The 22,097-nt window shown below is 47.9% G+C and overlaps 1 protein-coding gene across 3 annotated transcripts in view; it reads left to right on the top strand.

Moving 5' to 3' along the window:
* Positions 1-22,097, top strand: part of FLACC1 (flagellum associated containing coiled-coil domains 1) — a 194,640-nt gene that overhangs the window by 61,187 nt on the left and 111,356 nt on the right. For 2 of the 3 annotated variants that reach the window (XM_077274746.1, XM_077274744.1), the window contains 2 exons: positions 7,736-7,795; positions 9,743-9,836. In XM_077274746.1, the coding sequence (XP_077130861.1) occupies positions 7,736-7,795; positions 9,743-9,836 (154 nt within the window). The remainder of the gene's footprint in view (positions 1-7,735; positions 7,796-9,742; positions 9,837-22,097) is intronic. The other variant, XM_077274743.1, reaches the window with a different exon arrangement.

Genomic DNA, 22,097 nt, shown 5'->3' with positions numbered 1-22,097 from the left:
TCCGAAAAGACCAAAATATCATCCAAATATACTATCATGAATCTATCCAGATACTTTCGGAAGATGTCATGCATAAAGGACTGGAATACAGATGGCACATTAGAAAGCCCGAATGGCATCACCAGATACTCAAAATGGCCCTCGGGCGTATTAAACGCGGTTTTCCATTCATCGCCCCGCTTAATACGCACAAGATTATATGCTCCTCGAAGATCTATCTTGGTAAACCAACTAGCCCCCTTAATCCGAGCAAATAAATCAGACAATAGAGGCAAAGGGTACTGAAATTTGACGGTGATTTTATTAAGAAGGCGGTAATCTATACAAGGTCTCAGAGAACCATCCCTCTTGGCCACAAAAAAGAACCCCGCTCCCAACGGTGATGACGACGGGCTAATATGCCCTTTCTCCAAGGACTCCTTTATATAGCTCTGCATAGCGGCGTGCTCTGGCACAGATAAATTGAAAAGTCGGCCTTTAGGAAACTTACTACCAGGAATCAAATTAATAGCACAATCACAATCCCTATGAGGAGGCAGGGCACTGGACTTGGGCTCATCAAATACATCCTGCTAATCCGACAAAAACTCAGGTACTTCAGAAGGAGTGGAAGAAGAAATTGACAATGCTGGAACATCACCATGGGCCCCTTGACGACCCCAACTGGACACAGACATTGATTTCCAGTCCAATACTGGATTATGGACCTGTAGCCATGGCAAACCCAACACGACCACATCATGCAAATTATGCAACACCAAAAAGCGAATATCTTCCCGATGTGCAGGCGCCATGCACATGGTCAACTGGGTCCAGTACTGAGGCTTATTCTTGGCCAAAGGCGTAGCATCAATTCCCCTTAATGGAATAGGATGCTGCAAGGGCTCCAAGAAAAAACCACAGCGCCTGGCATACTCTAAGTCCATCAAATTCAGGGCTGCGCCTGAATCCACAAACGCCATAACAGAGTAGGATGACAAAGAGCAAATCAAAGTAACGGACAAAAGAAATTTAGGCTGTATAGTACCAATGGTGACAGACCTAGCGGACTGCTTAGTGCACTTAGGACAATCAGAGATAGCATGAGTGGAGTCACCACAGTAAAAACACAGCCCATTCTGACGTCGGTGTTCTTGCCGTTCAGCTCTGGTCAAAGTCCTATCACATTGCATAGGCTCAGGCCTCTGCTCAGAGGACACCGCCATATGGTGCACAACTTTCCGCTCCCGTAAACGCCGATCGATCTGAATAGCCAAGGACATTGACTCATTCAGACCAGCAGGCATGGGGAACCCCACCATAACATCCTTAAGGCCCTCAGAAAGACCCTTTCTGAAAATTGCTGCCAGGGCGCACTCATTCCATTGAGTAAGCACAGACCACTTTCTAAACTTCTGACAATACATTTCAGCATCATCCTGACCCTGACATAGAGCCAGCAAGATTTTCTCTGCCTGATCCATAGAATTCGGTTTGTCATAGAGCAATCCAAGCGCCAGAAAAAATGCATCTACATTAAGCAATGCAGGATCTCCTGGCGCAAGGGAGAATGCCCAGTCTTGAGGGTCACCACGCAACAAGGAAATAATGATTTTTACTTGCTGACTAGGGTCACCAGAGGAGCGAGGTTTCAGAGCAAGAAACAGTTTACAATTATTCTTGAAATTCAGAAACTTAGATCTATCCCCAGAAAACAAATCAGGAATTGGGATTTTAGGCTCTAACATAGGATTCTGAACTACATAATTCTGAATGCTTTGTACCCTTGCAGTGAGATTATCCACACAAGAGGACAGACCTTGAATGTCCATATCTACACCTGAGTCCTGAACCACCCAGAGGTTTAGGGGAAAAAAAAGGCAAAACACACTGCAGAGGAAAAAAAAATGGTCTCAGAACTTCTCTTATCCCTCTATTGAGATGCATTAACACTTTGTGGCCAGCTGTACTGTTATGGACCTGGTGGTTAGGAGCACCTGGAATGACCTGATAGTCAAACTGAAAAATAGAGCGAGCTCTGGGTAGTGGGAGCTCTGCTGACCGCAACCCTAATCCTATTATCACACACACTAGAATTAGCCGTGGATCGTGCCTGACACTGCCTAGACGACTCTTCACAGCCTGAGAGGTAACTACCCCTAAAGAGAAATAAAGCCTCACCTTGCCTCAGAGAAATACCCCAAAGGAAGAGAGCAGCCCCTCACATATATTGACTATGAGTTAAGAGGAAGGCACAAACACAGGAATGAGACAGGTTTCAGCAAAGGAGGCCAGTCTTACTAAATAGGCAGAAGATAGATAAAGGGATCTTTGCGGTCAGCACAAAAAACTACAAAAAGCCACGCAGAGTGAGCGAAAAAAACCCGCACCGACTCCCGGTGTGGTGGTGCCACTCTGCAACCCAGAGCTTCCAGCTAGCGAGACAATATCATGATAAGCAAGCTGGACAGAAACTTAGCAGGTACTCAGAAATATATTCAGCACACAAATGAACAACTAAAGAGCTTAGCAGGGACTTAGCTTCCACTGGAGTAGACAGGTCATCAGGAGATCCAAGTGAGATCTGAACCAGTACTGATACATTGACAGCTGGCATCAAGTAACGATCTGAGCAGAGTTAAATAGAGGAGCCAGCCCAGTCCTAAATGATGCAGCTGAGAAAGCCACTTCCAGACCAGCAGCTCCACTTTCAGCCACCAGAGGGAACCCACGGACAGAACTCACAGAAATACCATTCCTGACCACAGGAAGGAGTGCGAGAACAGAGTTCACAACAGGTGCTGCCTTATACTACAGAGTCTACCTGTGGGGGTGCTGACTTATACTGCAGAGTCTGCCTGTGGGGTGCTGCTGCCTTATACTGCAGAGTCTGCTTGTGTGTGGGGGGTGCTGCCTTATGCTACAGAGTCTGCCTGTGGGGGGTGCTGCCTTATACTACAGAGTCTGCCTGTGGAGTGTGCTGCTTTATACTGCAGAGTCTGCCTGTGGGGGGTGCTTCCTTATACTACAGAGTCTGCCTGTGGGGGGGTGCTGCCTTATACTACAGAGTCTGCCTGTGGGGGGGTGCTGCCTTATACTACAGAGTCTGCCTGTGGGGGGTGCTGCCTTATACTACAGAGTTTGCCTTGGGGGGGTGCTGCCTTATACTACAGGGTCTGCCTTTGGGAGGTGCTGCCTTATACTACAGTCTGCCTGTGGGGGGGTGCTGTCTTTTACTACAGAGTCTGCCTGTGGGGGGTGCTGCCTTTTACTACAGAGTGTACCTGGGGGTGCTGCCTTATACTACAGAGTCTTCCTGTGGGGTGTGCTGCTTTATACTGCAGAGTCTGCCTGTGGGGGAGTGCTGCCTTAGGCTAGGTTCCCATTGCGTTAATGGGATAGCGCTAACGGAGAGCGTTGCACGGCGAAATTAATGCCGTGCACCGCGTCCGTTAGCGCTCCCATTGCCGGCAATGTTAGAGCGCATTGCTAGCGCGTGTCATTTTCGGCACGCGCTAGCGATGTGCCGGTCTTTTGTAGCGCGCCTCGGACGCTGCTCGCAGCGTCCGCGGCGCGCCAGAGGTCCGTTCCCCGCTCTCGCAGATCGGGGATCTGCGAGAGCGGGGACGTTAACGCGACCCCTGAACGCGGCCCCAAAAAAGACATTGCGTTAGCGCAACCCGCTAGCGCTCGCGCTAAACGGATTGCACTAACGCAATCTGAACCTAGCCTTATACTACAGACTCTGCCTCTGGAGGGGGCTGCCTTATACTACAGAGTCTGCTTGTGGGGGGTGCTGCCTTATACTACAGAGTCTGCCTGTGGGGGCGCTGCCTTATACTACAGGGTCTGCCTGTGGGGGTTGCTGCCTTATACTAGAGTCTGACTGTGGGGGGTGCTGCCTTTTACTACAGAGTCTGCCTGTGGGAGGTGCTGCCTTATACTACAGAGTCTGCCTGTGGGGGGATTCCGCCTTATACTACAGAGTCTGCCTGTGGGGGGTGCTGCCTTATACTACAGGTTCTGCCTGTGGGGGGGTGCTGCCTTATACTACAGAGTCTACCTGTGGGGGGTGCTGCCTTATACTACAGGGTCTGCCTTTGGGAGGTGCTGCCTTATACTAGAGTCTGCCTGTGGGGGGGTACTGTCTTTTACTAGAGTCTGCCTGTGGGGGGTGCTGCCTTTTACTACAGAGTGTACCTGGGGGTGCTGCCTTTTACTACAGAGTCTGCCTGTGGGAGGTGCTGCCTTATACTACAGAGTCTGCCTGTGGGGGGATTCCGCCTTATACTACAGAGTCTGCCTGTGGGGGCTGCTGCCTTATACTACAGGTTCTGCCTGTGGGGGGTGCTGCCTTATACTACAGAGTCTACCTGTGGGGGGTGCTGCCTTATACTACAGAGTCTGCCTGTGGGGTACTGCTGCCTTATACTGCAGAGTCTGCTTGTGTGGGGGGGTGCTGCCTTATCCTGCAGAGTCTGCCTGTTTGGGGTGCTGCCTTATACTACAAAGTCTACCTGTTGGGGGCGCTGCCTTATCCTACAGAGTCTGCCTATGGGGTGCTGCCTTATACTACAGAGTCTGCCTGTGGGGGGTGCTGCCTTATACTTCAAAGTCTACCTGTGGGGGGTGCTGCCTTATCCTGCAGAGTCTGCCTGTGGGGGGTGCTGCCTTATACTACAGGTTCTGCCTGTGGGGGGGTGCTGCCTTATACTACAGAGTCTACCTGTGGGGGGTGCTGCCTTATACTACAGGGTCTGCCTTTGGGAGGTGCTGCCTTATACTAGAGTCTGCCTGTGGGGGGGGTACTGTCTTTTACTAGAGTCTGCCTGTGGGGGGTGCTGCCTTTTACTACAGAGTGTACCTGGGGGTGCTGCCTTTTACTACAGAGTCTGCCTGTGGGAGGTGCTGCCTTATACTACAGAGTCTGCCTGTGGGGGGATTCCGCCTTATACTACAGAGTCTGCCTGTGGGGGCTGCTGCCTTATACTACAGGTTCTGCCTGTGGGGGGTGCTGCCTTATACTACAGAGTCTACCTGTGGGGGGTGCTGCCTTATACTACAGAGTCTGCCTGTGGGGTACTGCTGCCTTATACTGCAGAGTCTGCTTGTGTGGGGGGGTGCTGCCTTATCCTGCAGAGTCTGCCTGTTTGGGGTGCTGCCTTATACTACAAAGTCTACCTGTTGGGGGCGCTGCCTTATCCTACAGAGTCTGCCTATGGGGTGCTGCCTTATACTACAGAGTCTGCCTGTGGGGGGTGCTGCCTTATACTTCAAAGTCTACCTGTGGGGGGTGCTGCCTTATCCTGCAGAGTCTGCCTGTGGGGGGTGCTGCCTTATACTACAGGTTCTGCCTGTGGGGGGGTGCTGCCTTATACTACAGAGTCTACCTGTGGGGGGTGCTGCCTTATACTACAGAGTCTGCCTGTGGGGTACTGCTGCCTTATACTGCAGAGTCTGCTTGTGTGGGGGGGTGCTGCCTTATACTGCAGAGTCTGCCTGGGGGTGCCGCCTTATACTACAGGGTCTGCCTATGGGGTGCTGTCTTATACTACAGGGTCTGCCTATGGGGTGCTGTCTTATACTACAGGGTCTGCCTTTGGGGTGCTGTCATACTACAGGATCTGCCTGTGGGGTGCTGACTTATACTGCAGAGTCTGCCTATGGGTCTGTTGCCTTATACTACAGGGTCTGCCTATGCGGTGTTGCCTTATACCACAGAGTCTGCCTATGGGGTGTAGCCTTATGCTACAGAGTCTGCCTATGGGGTGCTGCCTTATACTACAGAGTCTGCCTGTGGGGGGGTGCTGCCTTATACTACAAAGTCTACCTGTGGGGGGTGCTGCCTTATCCTGCAGAGTCTGCCTGTTTGGGGTGCTGCCTTGTACTACAGAGTCAACCTGCGGGGTGTTGTGCTGCCTTATACTGCAGAGTCTGCCTGTGGGGGGTGCTGCCTTATACTACAGAGTCTGCCTATGGGGTGCTGTCTTATACTACAGGATCTGCCTTTGGGGTGCTGACTTATACTACGGAGTCTGCCTATGGGGCTTCTGCCTTATACTACAGGGTCTGCCTATGGGGTGCTGCCTTATACCACAGAGTCTGCCTATGGGGTGCTGCCTTATACTACAGAGTCTGCCTCTGGAGTGCTGCCTTTTACTACAGGGTCTGCCTATGGGGTGCTGCCTTATACTACAGAGTCTGCCTATGGGGTGCTGCCTTATACTGCAAGGTCTGTTTATGGGGTGCTGTCTTATACTATAGAGTCTGCCTATGGGGTGCTGCCTTATGCTGTAGAGTCTGCCTTTGGGGGTTCTGCATTATACTAGTTTGCCTATGGGATGCTGCCTTACACTACAGAGTCTGCCTTTGGGATGCTGTCTTATACTACAGGGTCTGCCTGTGGGGTGCTGTTTTATACTACAGGGTCTGCCTATGGAGTGCTGCCTTATTTTATAGAATCTGCATTATACAATATAGAGTAGGCCTATGGGGAGTGCATTATACTATATGGAGTCCTATGGGGGGTGCATTATACTATATTGAGGACTATCTGGTGCATTATGCTATATGGAGGCTGTCTAGGTGGGCCTCAAACAGTGTGTAAATTACAGTGAGGGGGTCATCTTACAGTGATTGAGCCATCAAACAGTTTGGGGGCTACTAAGGGGTCAGTATAATGTGTGGGTGGTACTATACAGTGATTGGGCATTATACTGTGTTTATTTGTATGTTCTCCCCGTGTTTGCGTGGGTTTCCTCCTGGTACTCCGGTTTCCTCCCACATTTCAAAGACATACTAATAGGGAATTTAGATTGTGAGCCCCATCGGGGACAGTGATGATAATGTGTGCAAACTGTAAAGCGCTGCTGAATATGTTAGCGCTATATAACAATAAAGATTATTATAAGAGAGCATCATACTGTGTATAGGGAAGCTGTAAGGGGGGAGACTCGAGACATTATTCAATGTTAAGTGGGCACTTATTGTTATAGGGGAACTCAGGTTACTGTGACTATCAAAGGGGCACACAGGGCAATATTACGTTCTAGGGGACAAAATATGGGCACTGTTTTCTAGGGCACTTGCGCCCAGCATTACTATATTCTAGAGGGTTGCTTTAGAAATTAGAGGGCACAGAGAACCACACAGGAGGTGCAGTGATAAGGACACATACGGCAGCAGCATTGGAGTACCAGCAGGATGAGGAGTTTGTGCAGGTTGGGAATAGATGGTGATGGCTGAAAATATGAGGCGTGAAACGTGTCTTTGTTGTTTTCTCTGCAGCCAAGTCCTGGCTGGAAGAAGTTGTCATGTCGGTCTGGGACAGATGGAAAAGACGTGAAAAGTGATGACTCCATCAGAAAGAACGTCAGCGGTAAGTCACCATCTGTAACTGTGCAGTGATCACTGATATGTTCTGTAGGACTGGTATCTACCACTGACCATATGGAGGTAATATCCATATTGGTCTTTATATAGAGATTATTTTCTGTAACATCGCGGCCATCTGCTGAGTTTCTCCTCCAGTATTAGAGTACGTCACCCAGTCGTAATCAAGGTTACCTGGTTAGGGGCCCACTCAGAAGCTTCGTCCCCCTGAACCAAAACCCTAGCTATGCCTCTGATGTTAATCTATGGTATAGCTTTGCAACCAGCAGACTTCCTCTTTGTGCTATCTGAGACATCTATGTAAATGCTCAATATATGAAGGTATTCTTCTGTATGAAGTTACTGCTAATTGTACCTGCCACAGATATGCCGAAGATGATGATGTGCAGAAGCCAAATAAGAGAGAGAAATCAGTCAAGGGAAGGTAAAAAAAAGTTTAGATAATAATGAACCTGTGCAGTTGTGCCAACTTCTTAAATGTCTTTTCAATAAACTTTGCATGATTCAATAGAACAAGCATATACTGTAATTTGAGAGAACAAAAAGTTGTGCACAACAGCACTGGAGTAGTCTGAGCTTTGTGCTATTGAATTTCTGTAAACTATAATTTTTTTCTATAGAATAAACATAAAACATTTGGTAAATACACGGAGAAAGCCACACACATTTATTGTGAGTAAGTGGAAAAACTCAAGGCGCTATTTGACAAACATTAGTATTTAAAGGGAATCAGTCATGAGGATTTTATACTTCAAACTATTGGCATGTATGTACAAGTGCTTTAATAATAATTAAAGGGATTCTGTGTCCAGGAGTTGGCTTCTCCTTCTAAGCCAGAGACCCTGATTCCATTGATGTGTCACTTACTAGGCTGCTTGCTGCAGTTTTTATAAAATATTTTTTTAATTTGCTGCAGATCTGCGAGTTCTCTGAATGCTGAATTCTGTATAATCCCACCAGCGGCATAGTGACCACGGTCGCAGTGGTTGCCACCACCACAACTGGGCTCATGAGGGTGAGGAACCCGCTGATGCCAACCTCTACTTTAGCTGGATATGCCTCATTGGACTCACATCTAGCTGAAGTGTATTGCAGCGCACAAACTGTCTGGGTTTATGCAGCACGATACACGCTGCCGGCAAATTAGAGGCCAGCAGCTGTCGTCAGCGTGCCCATGATTAGGGGCACATGGCAGCTCCCGTCGCTTGGACGCTGAAATCAGAAGACTGCTTGGCATGGGAGCGGTGGGAATGGGAGTAGGAGCGTTTATAGTTTTTTCTTTTTCTGTGCCTTGAGCAACAGTGGGGCCGGCAGGATGGGGGTCATATGCCAGGATGGGGAAAACATACCAGGATGGGGGAACATATACCAGGAAGGGAGAACATATACCAGGATGAGGGTGCATATACCAGGATGAGGGACCATATATCAGAATGTTTGAACATACATCAGGGTGGGGGACATATGTACCAGGAAGGGGACCATGATGGGGGGAATATATACCTGGAAGAGGCCCAGGATGACATTACTACATAATGGGGGAGGGACGAGCAACTCTTATGCCCATATTGGAATTATAACACTAAAGGCTCCCATATATGACCAACATGTAGGGGAGGGTGGGGATGTCCAAATTTTGCAGCGGGGCCCATCTGATTCTAGTTACGACACTGAACCCTGCCCTCACCACTGATTGGCAGCTGTCTGTGTGCACTGCAGATGGGCAGAAAGTTGGCAATCTGTGATAGGGGTGGGGTTATACATAGACTTTGAATATGAATATGGCAGCAGGTTTACTGCTCCTCTAGTGATATCTCCTGCTGGTAAAACATTGATTTTATCAAAATTACAGCAAGCAGCCTAGTAAGTGACACATCACAGGAATCGGGGTCTCTGTCTCTACATAATGTTGCTCTCCGATTAGGTGGCAAAAACCTGGTGACAGATTCCCTTTAAATATATAACTTGTTTTTAAAAATTAGTTTTGACGTTGAAATCTTATGTGAATGAGTTGCAAGTGCTTCGAGGTGGGACTTTGCACTTGCAGCTCTCTTGGTATTTTGGAAAGCTGTATAACTTTTCTATCATATAAGAATAAAGCTTAATTAAAAGAATGCTGTCAATCCCCTTTGATAAAGAGAGTCTTTAATTTGCTCATATTAATCTAATTAAGTGCTATTAAACACTACAAACAGCATCCAACACCTATTTAGGGTGCCATTTAGAGCAAGACCTGTTGTCTTATGGCAGCTGTGGCCAAGTGTGGAATATCTCTGCCAAATAGCCAGAAATACTGCTCACTGTTGTAGTAGTAAAGTAGATAGTTTGAGTTAAAAGCTGCCGATCTCTTATATGATCTTTGCTCTTGCAGAGGAAATATTGTAGAAGATCTACAGGAACAAATTGCTAAACTAACTGCCCTGCTGGAGCAAGAGATATCAGAACATGAGCGAACCCAGAAAAAAGTAAGTATGGTAAATGTTTTATCTTGACTTTATGGCAACTATACGAGTTATATACAGCCTACTGTAAAGCATGTTAGAAGTCACTAAGCACTCTATACATTGAAAATAAGCAGTCTATATACAGTATGTATCATACATTACATATTAGTGTAATTACTCCCCTCCCTTATTCAGAATTACATATACACTCCACCAGGGGTGTACATAGAAATCATGAGGCCCAATGGTAAAAGTCATATTTTGGCCTCCCTTTAACCGCCCCAAATAAATATTCATCAGAGAAAAAGTGCAGTCGCAGAAGAAACTTCTGAATATTTTCCAACTCCTCCCAACTTTTAAAGACCGGGAGAGTGACAGATATTGCAGCATCTACACAGTAATTTTGCCCCCATGGAAGTCCCTTAAAGAAGCACTCCTCCTCCCATCAAAGTTTGTATCCTCTTAATATATTGCAATCATATTACATAGCACTGTATACTTACAATTGCTCATTTTGCTTTTCTGCCCAGTTAATTCTTCTCTTTTCCATTAGGTCTGGGACATGACATGATTAAAAACGGACTAGCTGAATCCTTCTAAGCTCTATGTAAAAACAGGTCATTTTTCCCTGCATGAGACATGAATCACTGGAAAAGCCCCTGGCAAGGAGAGGAGGAAGAAGCTAGGTCAGAACTTGAAGAGGGGAATGATAAATGCAGGGACAAGAAACTTCCTGTTTCTACATACAGCAGAGAAAAGAGAAGAATTAGCTGGTTAGAAAGGCAAAATGAGCAATTGCAAGTACACAGTGCTAAGTAATATGATGATTGATATATATTTAGAGGATAAAATTGTTGGTAGGAGGAGTGCTTTTGTGCTTTTATAATTCTCTAACCCACTACAATTCCACCTTTATGGCCCCCACGGGGTATGATGTCTACAAATATGTCCCTGCACACAGTATGATAATCCAATAGTGAACCCCTCCACATTAAGATGTCCTCACACACAGTTTCACGGCCCCCACAGCCTCCCACACAGTATCATGGCCCCTACACACTATGATGCCCCCACAGCCAACTTCAAGTATTAATAAAACACCATTCCCAAATGCTCCAGTCTGTGCTCCATGTGGATTTAAGTTCCATGCTGAGAGCACAATCTAGGGACGTCATCGTACCAACTGCCCTTAGGTTCAGACACGCAGGATGAATGGTGGCACAAGGAGCCAACATCAAGAATGCCTGTGCTGGACAAGTTTTGTCATGATGTGGTAGATTGAGCGGAATTGTGTAGAGCTCTTCTTTTCCCTCAGGATTTGGCAGTCTGTGTCCTCCTCCTTCTGCAATAGCAATCACATCCCTGCAAACATTTATTGCACTGCACTGCACTTACACAGTGTTCTGCACAAGTCTGTTCAAGAGTTAGCCTCGGTCCTCAGGGGTGGGACTTGTTTGAATATGCAGAGCTGGGTGGACGGTGCACTGATTAGTGGAGCAGCAACCTCTGCTGACTGCTGCCCCATCCTCCTCCAAGAGGGAGGTGCTGTTATGTCTCTCTCCTGATGTTCAGTCTTCTCCTCTCCAACCAGAAAGACAGTAGAAGTACTAGTAATTTCAGGAGGGGAGTTGGTAAAAAGAAAATAAAAAAAATTCCATTTGACTACTGCAAGGTGTTGCCTCCAGTGCCTAGTGCTTAATTCAGTTGTAGCCACAATTTATAGAGGTGTCAAGTGCAGTGGGTTTCACATTTGTGGTTGTGTCCGCAGCGTTTGTACCGCATATATCCGCATGCGTTTTGTATTCCTATATTTAACATTAGGGATGCATGCGTTTTAGATTTTTTGCGTTTTGCCGCGTTTGACGACGCATGCGTCGTTTGTGGCTTGGCGCGGAAATGCAACATGTAGTAATTTTTAGAGGCATCAATTTGCCACCTGGAAACGCATGCGGTCGATTGCGCAAGGATTGCGACAAAAAACCGCATTGCTGTCTATATGAACGCATGCGTTTACAAGCACATGCGTTTGGTTGCGTTCATGAACGCATGCGTTCCACAAGAGAAAAACATGTTTAGACACTGATAAGCCACCCCCCACCACATACAAGGTGATAAAGGGAGGGGTGGGCAGTTGCAGGTCACTTGTCAGCAGACAGCCAAGCAGAGCAGACAGACCACAGCACCTTGGAGAAAACAAGCCTCTGAACAATGTGAGTATATCCTAGTCAATGCCTTTATTTTCTATTTCCTTTCTCTACATGTCCTAATTTCTGCCATTTCTTTCTACATGCATCAGAATGTCTTCTTCGGATTCTTCCCATGAGGAGTTTCTTCCTGGGCCGTCTGAAGTCGAGCATGTCGGTGAGGTGAGTACTTGCCTCGTCACATTGGTAAGTATTCACTGTCACATCTACACAAACAAAAGCCGGTGACAATGTGGAAGATGGAGAGCTGGACCTTAATGGGATTGACGACAGCGAAATAGACAGGTATATTCTGAATGAAAAAGAAGCTGAAATCAAGACAGAGCTATGGATGAGAGAAAACACAGACTTCCTGCGGGAACAAAAGGAAAAGGAAGAGAGAATCGCAAAAGAAAAGGAACTGGGTATATATAAGGAACAGAAGCCAAAAAAGTCCATCAAACGCCGAGCCCCCATTCAGGCCAGCACAGCTGGAGAAGCCATAGAGAAGATGCTAGAACAGAAAAAAATCTCTAGTAAAATTAACTACGATGTTCTGAGGGACCTTAACAGCAAGGGTGGCAGCACCCCCAAACACGAGAAAACTGAGGAAACCGTCACTGAGAGTAAAGTGGCCCGAAGGAAAAGCTCTGCCAACAGGAGCGTGATCAGTACCATCAACAGCACAAACAAAAGCCGGTGACAATGTGGAAGATGGAGAGCTGGACCTTAATGGGATTGACGACAGCGAAATAGACAGGTATATTCTGAATGAAAAAGAAGCTGAAATCAAGACAGAGCTATGGATGAGAGAAAACGCAGACTACCTGCGGGAACAAAAGGAAAAGGAAGAGAGAATCGCAAAAGAAAAGGAACTGGGTATATATAAGGAACAGAAGCCAAAAAAGTCCATCAAACGCCGAGCCCCCATTCAGGCCAGCACAGCTGGAGAAGCCATAGAGAAGATGCTAGAACAGAAAAAAATCTCTAGTAAAATTAACTACGATGTTCTGAGGGACCTTAACAGCAAGGGTGGCAGCACCCCCAAACACGAGAAAACTGAGGAAACCGTCACTGAGAGTAAAGTGGCCCGAAGGAAAAGCTCTGCCAACAGGAGCGTGATCAGTACCATCAACAGCACAAACAAAAGCCGGTGACAATGTGGAAGATGGAGAGCTGGACCTTAATGGGATTGACGACAGCGAAATAGACAGGTATATTCTGAATGAAAAAGAAGCTGAAATCAAGACAGAGCTATGGATGAGAGAAAACGCAGACTACCTGCGGGAACAAAAGGAAAAGGAAGAGAGAATCGCAAAAGAAAAGGAACTGGGTATATATAAGGAACAGAAGCCAAAAAAGTCCATCAAACGCCGAGCCCCCATTCAGGCCAGCACAGCTGGAGAAGCCATAGAGAAGATGCTAGAACAGAAAAAAATCTCTAGTAAAATTAACTACGATGTTCTGAGGGACCTTAACAGCAAGGGTGGCAGCACCCCCAAACACGAGAAAACTGAGGAAACCGTCACTGAGAGTAAAGTGGCCCGAAGGAAAAGCTCTGCCAACAGGAGCGTGATCAGTACCATCAACAGCACAAACAAAAGCCGGTGACAATGTGGAAGATGGAGAGCTGGACCTTAATGGGATTGACGACAGCGAAATTGACAGGTATATTCTGAATGAAAAAGAAGCTGAAATCAAGACAGAGCTATGGATGAGAGAAAACGCAGACTACCTGCGGGAACAAAAGGAAAAGGAAGAGAGAATCGCAAAAGAAAAGGAACTGGGTATATATAAGGAACAGAAGCCAAAAAAGTCCATCAAACACCGAGCCCCCATTCAGGCCAGCACAGCTGGAGAAGCCATAGAGAAGATGCTAGAACAGAAAAAAATCTCTAGTAAAATTAACTACGATGTTCTGAGGGACCTTAACAGCAAGGGTGGCAGCACCCCCAAACACGAGAAAACTGAGGAAACTGTCACTGAGAGTAAAGTGGCCCGAAGGAAAAGCTCTGCCAACAGGAGCGTGATCAGTACCATCAACAGCACAAACAAAAGCCGGTGACAATGTGGAAGATGGAGAGCTGGACCTTAATGGGATTGACGACAGCGAAATAGACAGGTATATTCTGAATGAAAAAGAAGCTGAAATCAAGACAGAGCTATGGATGAGAGAAAACGCAGACTACCTGCGGGAACAAAAGGAAAAGGAAGAGAGTATCGCAAAAGAAAAGGAACTGGGTATATATAAGGAACAGAAGGCAAAAAAGTCCATCAAACGCCGAGCCCCCATTCAGGCCAGCACAGCTGGAGAAGCCATAGAGAAGATGCTAGAACAGAAAAAAATCTCTAGTAAAATTAACTACGATGTTCTGAGGGACCTTAACAGCAAGGGTGGCAGCACCCCCAAACACGAGAAAACTGAGGAAACCGTCACTGAGAGTAAAGTGGCCCGAAGGAAAAGCTCTGCCAACAGGAGCGTGATCAGTACCATCAACAGCACATGTGACAATTTGAATTTTTCTTTTTTTTAGAGCTCTTCTTCTACTGCGGCAGAGACAGGGCAGGGGCAGCGGAGTCAAGGTCCGGTGGAAAGACGGCAGCGGGTACGTATACAAGGCTGACTGTTATCTTGAATCTTCCTTTCTTTCCATTCATATTTCTTAACTTTTTTCTTCTGGAATCCTTTTGTATGTTGACTTTCCTATTCATGCCATTTCTCAGCATCTTTTTTATTTCTTTTCCTTATGTTAATTGAGCAAACTTTAATGACTTTATTTAATTTTTAGGTTTCACAACGGGAGGATGATCTTATTGAGAATGACCTCCTCATCTCGCTGGTCCAGGAGCGAGTCCCGTTGTGGGACACCCGGGATCCACTGCACTCAAACAACGTCACGATCCGGCGCTTATGGAATGAGGTGGCCAAAGAGATGTGGGATGGCTGGGACAACGCCCCGACCCGAGTCCGAACTGCATTTGGTAAGTATTGCACTGCAGTGTGAAGCAGTAGAGACCTTGGCCGTGTTCACTCGACTGTGTGTGATGAAAGAAACTCTCAGGAGTTTCTGTCATCACACAGTTGTGTGTGCACGGCCAAAAGTCCTTTTTCTGACCACAATTTTTTTTTTAACAGGGCCAAAGTCAAAACACGTTGGCGTTCGATGAAGGACCGCTTCAACAAGGACCTGCGTCAAGAGAGCCGTGTTCCCAGTGGTTCAGGAGCAAGGATCAGAAGATACAAATACCATCGGGTTCTGGCATTTTTAAGACCGGTCCTTGCCAGAGAACGTAAGTATCAAGTGCATTAGGTTGTATTGTATTGCCATAATCTGTATTTTTATATTCCACGGGATTTTGCGTCTGGTTAATATTTGGTATTAATTTTCTTTTTCCTTTTTTCACAGCACATACAGCACTACTGTTGGCCCAGGTTCTGGAGCGGTCCTTCATCCGACAGCCACGGACCCGTCCCAGCCATCCAGCAGCGCAGCAGCAAGTGGGCCTTCCACACTAACTGGAGACCAGGGAGCTGGTGCATCAGGTATTCCCCTTTTGCAGTCCTCCTCCACTGCCCCTTTTTTTGGGGGCTCCTCCCGGCAGCGGCAGGGGGCTTCAGACAGGTCACTCATGCCCGAGTTTTTGCACTTGAGCTCGGTTTTACACGAAGCAATCAAGGCTTTGTTTGGGTGACCAAATGGATGTTTCACATAGCCTCTTGAATGCACGTATCCAGGAGGTCAGCAAAAGCCTTGACCAAGTGAAAGCCGACCTCCAGAGGCCAGCACATCATTTTTTTAACCAAATTGAGCAGGGCATGTTGGAACACCTTACTCCTGATCTCCAGCTGAGTGTCATGCAGGCCTGCAATGTTGCTTACATGCAGGCTATGCAGCAGAGTCGGTATTTCCAGCAGACAGTGTCGGCATATCCACCTGTGCCTTCACTGTCACGATTGACCTCAATGCCGACCTCTGCTGCATACCACTGCATGGCCACCTCAATTCCCTCCACAGCCAGACACCACTACAGCACCACCACCATGCTGAGTGCAGTTGGACATCCCACCGCCACCACCATGACAACCGCTGCTCCTGCTTGGACCTCCTCCACTGACACCACGAGGCAGCAGGACCCTGGCATGGCCTTCCGTACCGCCACCACCACAATGCAGCAGGACCCTGGCATGGCCTGCCTTCCGTACCGCCACCACCACGATGCAGCAGGATCCTGGCATGGCCTTTTGTACCGCCACCACCATGGTGCAGCAGGACCCTGGCATGGCCTTCCGTATCACCACCACCACGATGCAGCAGGATCCTGGCATAGCCTTTTGTACCGCCACCACCACGATGCAGCAGGACCCTGGCATGGCCTTCCGTACCACCACCACCACGATGCAGCAGGACCCTGGCATGGCCTTCTGCTCTACAAGCGCTATGGACTCTGGCATGGCCTTCCGCTCTACGAGCGCTATGGACTCTGGCATGGCTGCACACTCTACGAGCACTATGGACTCTGGCATGGCTGCACGATCTACGAGCACAATGAACTCTGACACAGTGCAGCCGGACCCTGAAAGGTCACCCACCACCACACCACGCCATATGAGCCCACCAAGACCTCCAACAACCAGGCAAACAAAAAAAAACACACAAAAAAAACAAAACAGAGGACTCTTAGCATTCCTCCCCCTTCACCTCCCAATGTGTCTGTAATGTCAGGTTTGTCTCACCCTTCCAGTGCTTCTCAAGCCTCTCATGTGTCAAGCCCCATCCCCGAACTACCAGACCCCAGTAGTTTCATTGCCCCTTCTCCTGCCACCTCTGCGTCGTCCACGGTTAGCCAGGCCTCAGTGCTTCACACTCCACGTTTACATCACTCTACCCCAAGCTGGCGCAGTTAAATAAAGTTTTTTGGTTGTAAAAAAATAAATACAATTTGATTTGCCCAAATTAGGTTTGGTTTATTGTATCTATCGCCGCTGGCAACACACACCGTGCACCAACTAAGAAACTTCGCCACACACTTACTTTTAAGGCCACATCATATCTCCAGTAGTTATAAAAAAAAAAAGACTGCAGCTTTGTGTGTCTTTAGTATACAGATATGAGGTGGGCCCAAAAATATTAGATGTATTATCTCCATAATCTCTTCTTTCTGCTTAGTCTGTGACTAGTGTGGCAGTCTGAAGAGAAAATGGTGGAAATACAGTGCAGACCTCTACTGAACAGGTCAGGTGTCAAAAAACTCATTAGTTGGGACACCTGACCTAGTGAGTATAGAACTGCCGTGTATAACCTCCTTTTTCTCTTCTGTGTACATAATCTATTTCACAGAAAGTGAAGGGACGATGGTGATCACACACTGCATATCTATGCTCACCTGCACAGGTGTCAGAAGTAGTGAATTCATGAAGCTGTTATATGTGCATCATGAATTCATTATTTCCGACACCTGACTTGATGAGTATAGATCTCTTTAGTGTGACAGTCATTGTCTCTTCAGTCTGTGTCCAATGGATACAGCAGAACAGAATCAGGACGCAATGACGTCAACAAGCTTACCAATAAAGCAACATGGCTGCCATAACACTAGCAGTATGTGGTCAGTGTTTTATATCAGTATTTGTAAGTCAAAACAAGGACTTAACAAATTATAGGTAAATTATGATATTAACATAATAACTATCACCTCTGCCTTTATCACCCACTCCTGGTTTTGGATTACATATACTGATATTAAAGACAGACCAAATACTGCTAGTTTTAGGACAGCCTTGGTTTGTAGAGGAAATACATAGGAGACTGGTTGTCAACACAACCAAAAATAAAGTTTATTAATGAGAAATATTATTATCATTGCAGAAAATTACTGGTACAGATCGAATTACAACAGGACATTTACACAACATTGTCCTGCCATGACACACGTCCAATATCTGAATAAAAAAGGCAGCAAATTGGTCCATGTGACCAACTGCTGCAGTTGACCTCAGCGGGTGATGCTGGAAATCGGGCAGTGGGTGTGCAACTGGTTCATCCAGTTCAATGTTGGGTTGCTCCTTAACCATTATATAATTGTGTAGAACCACACAGGCTTTGACCACTTCGTCGACTGTTTCCACTTTTAGATTTATGGCTGATGCAAGAATGCGCCATTTAGAGACCAGAATGCCAAACGTACACTCTACAGTTCTTCAGGCCCTGGTCAGTCTGTAGTTAAAGATCCTTCTAGTGTGGTTCAAGTCCCGACTGGAATAGGGCTTCAGTAGGTTTTCACACATCTGAAAGGCCTCATCCCCAACCATAACAAATGGCATCGGTGGACCTTGAGTGTTGGGGAGAGCTTGTGGCGGTGGAAAATTGAAATTTTTGCCATACACACGGCGGCCCATATCCGAGTTCTTGAAAGTCTGGGAATCGTTGCCACGGCCAAAAGCTCCAATGTCCACAGCGATTAAGCGACAGTTCACATCGGCTATTGTCATTAGCACAACAGAAAAATATTTTTTGTAGTTGAAATACTCCGATCCTGTTCTGGCAGGTTTGATAATGCGGATGTGCTTTCCATCCACCGCTCCTAAACAGTTGGGGAAATCACACACACTCCAGAATTTTTCCGCAATTTCAAGCCACATGTCCAAGGTGGGTAGGGGTATAAACTCATACCGGAGTACATTCCACAAAGCCCGGCAGGTGTCCGCAACTATTCCGGACAGGGTGGATATTCCAAGCCGGTATTGGAAGTGGAGGGATGATAAACTCTCTCCGGTTGCCAGAAATCTGTAAGAAAAAGAAACTCCAAAAAAATTACAAACTATTCTATTTATGGTGTGGTTACGCTAAAGAAAGAAAGGAAAATACCCAAAACATACATGTCAGAAAACACAAAATTTGGACTGTCATTGTTTTAGATTTGGAATGTACCTTTATGTAACCAACAGACGTTCCTCCGGTGGAATCGCTCTACGGAGCTGGGTGTCCTGTCTCTGTATGGCTCCTTGGACACGAGCAAGCAAATCCTGGAACGAGTCTTGCGACATCCTTGTATATTCATGGAATTTCTCCGGGTTGGCATTAAGCTCGGCATTCAGCGTGTGATAGGCTCCACGGTTCTCACGTAGTTCGATAATGGGGTGTCTCCAAAAACGCCTACGTTGTCTCCTTCTCCATCTTTCGCGATTTCTGTCTTGCTCCCAAGCAAACGCACAGGCAAGAAACAGCTTGATGCTTAAATCCAGGTTGAAATAAAAGCTCTCCATCTTCTCTCTCGAAGATCCATTATGACACAGCATACAGGAGCAAAATCTGAACATTTCAGCTGTTCAAGGGTCTATATATAGAGATTCCATAATACACGCCCTCTGTAGTCCCATTAGCGGTGTCTGGTTGTCTAGATTTTTCTCTTGTGAAATTTCACATCATGCGCTCCAAAAACGCAAATGCAGGAAAAAACGCATATAAACGCGGCATTTTTTTAACCGCATGCGATACCGCATGCGTCTAAAAAACGCCGCGTTTGTACGCGTTTATATGCATTTTTTCCACCACTTGCGGATGCGTTTTAAACGCTGCGGATTTAAACGCAAATGTGAAACTAGCCTTAGTTGTGTCCAGGGACCCCCAGCTCTTACTCCAGTGCTCCGAGGGGCAGCGGTACCTATTTCAGCACTACACAGGCTTTAATGCTGAAAATCTCAGACACTGGACTCACAATAAATCCCTGTTGATGACAAAATGTTACTTTGGCTCTGGCACCAACACAGGGAAATTCCTCCATGTTTTCCTACCTGTAATATACAACGTATAAGATGTAGTTGCAGCGCCCCAGAGTCCTGGTCGTTGCAGTACTATGGCTCCGCCACTAAGGGGAGCTATGGTACGTCTAATGGCACTGAAGGAGTTCATCTGATCAGGTATCACAGACACCAATACATTTCACCGCCGGGCCTCCAGGGGAGCTAAGGGTTCTATTTACTAGGCCACTCTCCACATACAGGTAAAACTGGGGGTCAGGCAGGAAGTTAGACAGAAAGCTGACTGGATGGGAACCAGGCAACACCTTGTGGCAGAGGGTGTTGCGGGAGAAGATTCAGTAGGGTCCCTGTCAGGGGTGGGATCCTGACGGGCTTGGCAACTAGAGCGAACGTAAAGGGACCGTGCCTGCACAGAATAGCGGCGGTGCCCGAGAAGGGATTGGAAGCGAGATAGATTGTGCTGAGTGAGAAACGAGATCAAAGCAGAAGGAGAATACCAGTAGGGGTCGTGCTGTGAGACCGAGGCAACATCCTACTGAGGCGCAAACAACCGGTGGCCGGAACGCCGAAGGAAGTATTTCTATAGACGGCTTCAGGCAATACTTCGAACCTACGGCAGGACAGTCAGTCTCAGGCGGGCTGTCTCACCTTAATCACCTATGCAGTCTTGGGGGGCAACTTGTGGAGAGGGGCGACTCTAGGGTCCCGGAAGAGCTCCGAGCCTACCCGTCAAACGGGTGCCGTCCTGACCGCAACATCAGGAAGGGACGGAGATTAGTAGAAGATCATCTAATCGAGTTGTGAGGGAACTTAAGAAACAGACACAACAGTTGTGAGGACTTTCTGTAAGCACAGCAAGGAAGGACTACAACACATAGCGCTAGAAGGAAGGCACAGATTTCCACCTGTGAAGGGAACTCTGGAGGTGCCATTGGACCGGCCGGACTTGCGCAGCCTGGTGATCTGGACTCCGGACTGAGGACCCAGAGATCATCAGTAAAGAGGTAAAGAGACTGCAACCTGGTGTCCTTGTTATTTGCTGCACTGCACCACTACACCGCATCACTACAGCCTCACCACCGCTACCACTAACTACTTCTATCATCATTATTGACTGTACGTCGCCTTCCCACTGGCAGGGTCACGAACCGGGCCTAGCCACCGTGACTACCCCAGAGCAGAAGCCCGGAGGCCCGGTACCGGGTACCCCTCGGCCCTGCGGCAGAGTGGGGGCGCTACAACTTGGCGTCACGAACAGGATCTACTTAAGCCTGAAGAATCAGGTCATGTGTGCCTTGGGACTGTGATTTACTGTGCTTGGACTGTACTTTATTGCGAGGCTGTGTATTGCTCTTTGCTGAGAGAAGTTCCCGCCAAAAGCCGCCGCCATTGCAGCGCCACAAGGAGCGCAGAGGGAGAAGAAGGGCGTGCCATGGGAGGAGACTACCAGAGTGGCGCGAGAAATGGCTACCGCCCCTTCCGACTCCTGCTGCGAGAGGACGATCTACCCAGGAACCGAGGAGAACCGCCCCCTGATTTGCAACGGCGGGAAGCGGGTGAAGGAGAAGCTCGGCCCTGGAGAAATGGCGGAGTCCGATGCATGCACTGCCACCGACCATCAGACTACGATGATGAACAACAAGTGCCGGAACGAGGAAGAAGCAATCCCGGCTTGCCCTCATTCACCGGGGGTGGACCCATGTCCCCCGCAGCGGAAGGACCTGGAGTTCTTGGGACCGGCAGCGGGGCCGAGCCTACCCATCCCGACCTCCGAGTCAGCGGAGGAGGAACCGCGGCGGAAGGAGCTGCCTCCGGAGCCCGCATCGGAGGAGCCGCGGACCGAACTGCAGCCGACTCCAGCACCCTCGTCAGTGGACCAGATCGACATCGGTGGGACTACATCGGGCGCAGGTATGGACGGCGCCCCTGCTCCCCTGCCCGGTCCCGCTCTTGTGACCGATCCTCCCCACAGCAGTAATCCTTCATTCACGGTTGAGCGGGTGGTCCTCACCCCCAACATGATGGGGAAGTTGATACCGCCGCTACCGACCAAGAGGGGAGAGCCCATAGATGTGGGCCCAGATGGGGTGATGCTCCGGTGGGACACCCCCTGGGTTGAGCCGGATGGGACCCCGGGGGATAGTCTCACCATTGCAATACTTACCTGGGAACAGTACAATCAATGCTTGATCCAGCACTGGAAGAATCGAGACGAGGTTGAGCAACATGATACGCAACGCAGAAAGTCTGTGCATGGCAGGAAAGACATGGTAAAGCGGGGAACTGTGTTGGCCTTCCACCCTAAGAGGGGATGGGGTTCTATCCAGGAGCCGGGGCTAC

The sequence above is a fragment of the Ranitomeya variabilis genome, chromosome 7 (assembly GCF_051348905.1).
Source record: "Ranitomeya variabilis isolate aRanVar5 chromosome 7, aRanVar5.hap1, whole genome shotgun sequence".
NCBI lineage: Eukaryota > Metazoa > Chordata > Amphibia > Anura > Dendrobatidae > Ranitomeya > Ranitomeya variabilis.
Note: the sequence above shows the minus strand (reverse complement) of the source record. Positions and strands in the feature narration are given on the sequence as shown.